At 43.2% G+C, this 6,122-nt stretch overlaps 1 protein-coding gene across 1 annotated transcript in view; it reads right to left on the reverse strand.

The window, feature by feature from the left end:
• CSUI_005011 (uncharacterized protein) overlaps nucleotides 1–6,094 on the reverse strand; it is a 6,265-nt gene extending 171 nt beyond the window's left edge. Inside the window, exon 1 of the mRNA XM_068065191.1 lies at nucleotides 594–6,094. Within this exon, the coding sequence (XP_067922831.1) occupies nucleotides 4,451–4,810 (360 nt within the window). The 5' untranslated portion in view covers nucleotides 4,811–6,094 and the 3' untranslated portion in view covers nucleotides 594–4,450. The remainder of the gene's footprint in view (nucleotides 1–593) is intronic.
• Between the last annotated feature and the right edge of the window lie 28 nt (nucleotides 6,095–6,122).

Genomic DNA, 6,122 nt, shown 5'->3' on the forward strand with positions numbered 1-6,122 from the left:
GATAGAGATATCTCTATAGATATAGATATCTGCATGCGTAGAATAAAAACGCCGTTCAACACACAAGATCTCTCCACACGGGGGGGCTTTCTCGTGCATCTCCCTCCCTCTTTCTTTCTCTTTCTCCCTCTCTCTCTCTCTCTGAATACTGAAATATCTATCTTTAGTCTATCTAGTCATGTATCTATCTATCCATCTATCAATCTGTCCTCTACTATCTACGTGTATCTATTGAAGTACCTACACATCTACTTCTACATTTGTATAGAAACTCTCTCTATTTATCGATCTTCGATATATCTCTCCTTGATCTAGCTATTAAGATATCTTACACCTATCTCTCTATCTTTCTATCTATCTATCCCTCTGTCTATCTTTGATCTATCTATCTATCTGCTTTCTTTGATCTATCTATCTATCTACCTATCTATCTGTCTACCTTTGATCTAGCTACCTCCTACCAATACGTTGAAGTACCTACTGGCTATCTATGTATCCATCTCCTTGTCGAGATCTATATAGATATTTATACACTGAAGACAGAGAAGGAAAGAAAAAGAGAAAGTACCACACCCTCCAAGGAGGAGACTTACATCTTCATCTTCTTCATCTTCTTCTTGTATGGTATCGGCAGGATGAGAAGAAGAAGAAAGCTCTTCTCTTCTTTCCCCCTCGCTTTCTTCCTCTTGATCCAATAGCTTCTTCATTCCCTCCCTACCAGATATTTCTTCTTCTTCTTCATTTATCCCTTCTTCTCCTTCTTTTTCTTTATCATGACTTGTAGCCATTCTCTCCATCTCTTCTTTCTCTATCTTTCTCTCTGCCACACTCTGACCGCATCTCCCACCTTCCTTCCCTGTTTCTTCAAGACACGCAACTCCTTCTCCTTGCGACCTAGAGAAGACATCTTCTTCTTTGTCTCTCGTTCTTCTACTCTTCTTTCTTCTTCTCTCATCTTCCTTCTTCTTCTCTTCTTCTTCTTTCTCTCTTCTTCTTCTCTTCGTTTCTTCCTCTCTGAAGCGGGAATACGTGGTCACGTGGGTATAGCGAAGAATAAGAAGAGTGTGAAGGAGTTGAAAAGGAAGAAGACCCAGGGAGCTCAAGATGCCGAGAAGAAAGTAAGATAAAACAAGGAGAAAGAGTAGAACCGCCCCCCACGTCATGATGGTCTCTTCTATCTTCCCTCTAGCAGAAGAAGAAGAAGAAGAGAGAAGATGGGGAGAAGGAGAGAGGGAAGGAGGCGCCCCATGCTGTTGGTGGAGATGAAGAAGAAGTCTTCGTGTAAACGGAGAGGCTAAATGGTCGTGTGGATCTCTAAAGAAAAATGGGAAGAGAGAGAAAGGGAAAGACGAAGAAGAAGAAGGAGAGGGTGTGGAAGGAGAAAGACGAGGAGCAGGAGAAGAAGAAGAAAAGTTGTGAGAGAAGCAAGTAGAGAGGAGACGGGAGATAGACCAGGAGGAATGATCATCATGGAGGTCTTTCTTCTTCTTTTTCTTCTTCTTCTTTATCAATGTCTCTTCATTCTCTTTCTCTTTTCGATCTCGAGCATTCTCTTCTTCTCTTTCGTCTTCTTCTTCTTCTGGAAGTACCCCATTTTCCGTCTGGCTCTTTTTCATGTCTTTCTTCCCTTCATCTACAGAAGAAGAAGAAGAGTGTGAAAGTCGCATATCACTTCTTCTTCTTGTTGATGATGATGACGATTGGTCGATCTGATCTGACGAAGAGACAATGAACTCTTCTTCATCCTCGATCCTATTAAGACCTTCTTCTTCTCCACTCTTCTTCTTCTTCTTTTCTTCTTCTTTTCTAGGATCGCCGCGACTCTCAATCCCCCCTTGACTCTCCTCGTCATTATTATCGATAGCGCTAGCTTTCATCTTCTTCTTCTTCTCCAGCATCGAGGTCAACTGTCTCCTCATTCTTCTTCTTTTCTTCCCTTCTTCATTCTTTTTCTCTCCTTCTTCTTCCTCTTCTTCTTCTTCATCCACCTCGGGGAAGGCAAACAACTGAGAGCTGATAAGAAGACCCTCATCTCCTCCCTCTCCTCCTACTTCTGCGCTTAAGAGCTGTCTTAAACTTTCTTCTTCTTCTACTACTCCTTCTCCTCCTTGAGAAGCTACATGAAGAAGAAAGCGATTCCCCCCCATTTCTTCTTCTGTTTCTCTGAGGAAGGTGACCAAATCCTCGTCTTCTCCTCCTTGACGAAGACTACTATAGTAGGAATGGAAGTGAAGAGATCTGATGAGCCAGAAGAAGAAAGTTAGAAAGAACAATCGATGCGAGGCGTTGGGAAAGAGAAAAAGAGGAGAGATCGATAAAAGACGGAAAGGATGAAGAGAATGACGAAGACGCCTCCATCTCCTCTCCCATCTTTCTCTCTTGAAGAAGGGACAACGATGAATGAAGAGTCCCCTATGCAAAGAAAGAAATGAAAAGATATCTCTTAGACCCGCTTTCACGTTCGAGAAAAGATGCCGGCCTTTAGACGAAGGAAGAGTGATGAGAAAGAAGATGAAAAGACCCCTCAGAAAGGAAAGAAAACGAGACAGTTGAGAAGAGATGAAGCACCCACAGAAAGAAAAGAAAGAAGAAAGAAAAGATACAAAAGTAAAGAGATGTTGTGTACATGAAAAAAGAAGATGAAGAAAGAAAAAAGACAATGAAGAGTCACTTCTTCCTCCGTCGTCTCTCTCTCTTCTTCTCCGCGTCTCCTCGCTCATCCGCCTGCGAGAGAAAAGAGATAGTAAGAAAGACGTCGCGCTCCTACTGTCATGACTAGAAGAAGAAGAAGGCGAGGGAGAAGAAGATGGGGGAGAAGAAGAAGGAGAAGAAGACACCATCGATGTGAGCTTGGAGAGAAGAAAGAGAGCAGCACTGTGAATGAAGAAGAGAAGAGATAGACCTCTTATTTTCATTTTAGCGAAGAAAAGATCTCCTCCTTCCTCATTCTCGTCTTGTTCTCCTTCATCCTCTCCACGTCTATCTTCTTCTGCTGCATCTTGATAGCCGCTGCTACATGCGGTCATGGAGATACACTGTTCAGAGAAAGAATCTCTTCTCTCTCTTCTATCTGTTTGAGAAAGAGGGGAAAGAGCAGGAGGCGCAGAAGAAGAATTAATACCAAGGCGAGATCTTGAAGAAGATGAAGAAGAAGAGAAGGCTCGAGAAGCCTCTTGACGTAGGTCACACATTTCCGTGGAAGAGACGAATTCCTCTTGATCTTTCTTCTCCCTTGAAGGAAAAGCCGCTTGGAGCCGAAGAGGAGAAGGAAGAGGGAAAAAAGACGAGACATGACAAGTGCCGATTCTCTCAAGGGATGCACCGTTTCTCTCAGGGGGAGTCTTCTCCGGCTTTTCTTCTTCTTTCTCCTTTTCTCTCCTTTCTCTTCTCTTTCTCGATGATAACAAGAGGCCAACAGGCAAGGAAGAAGATAAAGAATGACATCCTAAAGAGGGATCACCCTCTTCTATTTCTTCATCTTTATCTTCTTCTCTTCTTCTTCCTCTATGTCGTAGACGCACTCCTTCATCTTGAAAGACAGACGAAGAAGAAGAAGACAAAGAAAAAGAAGAAGAAATGACATCTCCTGACGCATTCGCATCATCTTTTCTGTCAACTACGTCTAACCGCGGAGAAAGAAATGCAGAAGAAGGAGAAGAAGAAGAACGTGCGGAGTTAGAGGGGAGACAGGACGAGAGAGATTTTCTGTCATCTTGTCTCTTCTTCTTAAGATATCCAACTTCGCCTCTTTCTTTCGAAACTTCTTCTTCACCTTCTTGTTCGATCCTTTCTTCTTCTTCCTCTGTACAACTTCTTTCCTTGTCTACAGCACCTCCATCCTCTCTTTTCTTGTCCTTCTTCTTTTCTTCGTCTTCTTCTTCTCTCTTCATCGTAGTCTCGGAAGAAAGAGAAAGGAGAGATTTAGGAGCTTCATTCTCAGATGCATGAAGATCCACAGAGCAACTGACACCCTTCTTTTCTTTTTCTCTTTCATCTCCACCGGCCTCTTCTTCGCATGGAGCGTGATCTGCATCTCTTCCGACGACACTTGGAGATATCAATAAGCTGCTTTCTTCTTCTTCCTCTTCCTCCTCCTCACCTTCTCCTTCTCTTTCTTCCATGACAACAGAGAGAGGAGAGAAAGAAGAGGAAGAAGAAGAGGATGTTACGATCCTATCAGAAGATGACGAAGAAGAACTGAAGAATGGGGTGTCTCTCCCGTTTTCGTCTCCTGTCTCTGAAGTGGTGGTCGTTGATCTCGCAGCATAACTAGATGAAGGATAGGCAGAAGAAGAGGAAGAAGAAGAGAATTCGAGGCGACATTTGGGCGAGAGAGAGAAAGAAAGGGATTGAAGATGAAGAAGCTGTGAGAAATAGAGAGCGAATGTATACAAAGGGACTTCTACAAGTAAACCATGAAAGGCATGTGAGAGAATGATATACAAAGACGTTAAGCTAAGGAAGATCCACTTCTCTCCAGAGGTCGCAGTGGAAGATGAAGGTATGGACGCATCGATAAAATCTTCTTCTGAAGAAAAGAAGAAACTTGAACCCCCTCTTCTCTCTCCTTCTTCCCCTCCTCCGCCAAAAGAAGAAGAATTTCCTTCTCCTTGTCCTCTTGAGAATCTCTCAAATACCACACGTGACGAACGAGAAAGTCTTGCTTCTTCTTCTCTTTCTCTGTGGCTACTTGCGTCGATATGAATTCTCTGACTACGTCGTAAGGCCAGTTGAGAATCTCTGGGAATCTCTTGAGGAGAAGAAGGAGAAGGAGAAGAGAGAAGATGAAGAAACATGGAGAAGTAGACATAGAAGAAAGCAGGGACAAGACATGCAGTAAAATGAAACGTGAACTCAACGAGACGCCCAACGAAGAGAAGACAATAGATAAGAAGACAGTGATGGTTGGCTAGATACAACTGAAGAGGTAAAACAGACTTCATCCAGATTCGGGTGTATGTACAGTGGACCCAATCTCCAAGTGTATGGACACCCTGACGGAGATGGGAGAAAAAACTCGATAAAGAACACAGAAATTTCATTCTGCTTTTCATCTTTTCTCTCAAAGAAACAGAGGGCTTATTCATGCTAGGTGTCCCAGATACACACTGGCCGCTAGAAGAGCAGGAAGAAGGAGAAAGACCTTCGCGCTTTTCTTCTTCTTCTTTCATCGTCGTTTCCTCTGTCTGTGCTGCCTCCATAGAAGAAGTAAGAAGACGAGGCGTCTCTCCTCTACGTTCAAATGCAGGAGAAAATGAAGAGAACAAACAAGAACGCTGTAAAGCACCTGGAGAAGAAAGACGAGAATTCTCCTCACACGTCTTCATAAAAGACGAGGAAGATGACGAAGAAGAAGAAGAACTCTCCATAATCCTTCTGTGTGTCACCGAGGAGAAGAAGGAAAGACGAGAAAGAAAAACAAAAAGGAGAGAGAATTCCAAGAGAGGAGAAGTAGTCAAGTCAAGTGTACATACAGATGAGAGAGACCTCCTAGTGATACAGACCTCCTCATTCTCTCTTAGCTCAGAGGGAGAAAATTAAGACGAGAAGGAGAGAAAAGAAGAGAAAGAAACAAGAGCACAGGGGCAACGAGAGAGGAAGGCCCGCCTCTGCTCTTCTCTCTCTTTCTTTCTCTTCCTCTTCTCTCTCTCTCTTACTCCACCTCTCCATGTACTTCTCTCAGAAACCTCATCCTGACTCTCTCTCTCTCTTTCTTTCTCTCTTGCTCTCTCTCAACTTGCTTTCTTTCTTTCTGTCACTGTATATCATTTCTTCTTTCTCCGTTCTCTCGTTCCTATTCTCTCTTGTTCACTTCCCACGAATCAGCAGACACCTCCGTCCCCAGCACTATGTAGAGATCCATCCATGCACATACCACTACAGTAGCTTCCACATCCACATTAGACAATGCAGGCAGTCGGAAGAAGAGAGACAAACATCTAAAATACAGAGAGAGATAGACAGAGACAAAGAGAGTAAGATCGATTGATGGAAGATAGATGTATAGGTAGGGCGAAAAGATAGACTAAAGATAGATAGAGAAGAACATGGACCTGTATCTCTTACTAAAGAGCGAGAAGAAAAAACTTGTACGGACAGCCAAACAGGAGCTTGAACGACTG

This window comes from Cystoisospora suis (genome assembly GCF_002600585.1).
Source record: "Cystoisospora suis strain Wien I chromosome Unknown contig_2404, whole genome shotgun sequence".
Lineage (NCBI taxonomy): Eukaryota > Apicomplexa > Conoidasida > Eucoccidiorida > Sarcocystidae > Cystoisospora > Cystoisospora suis.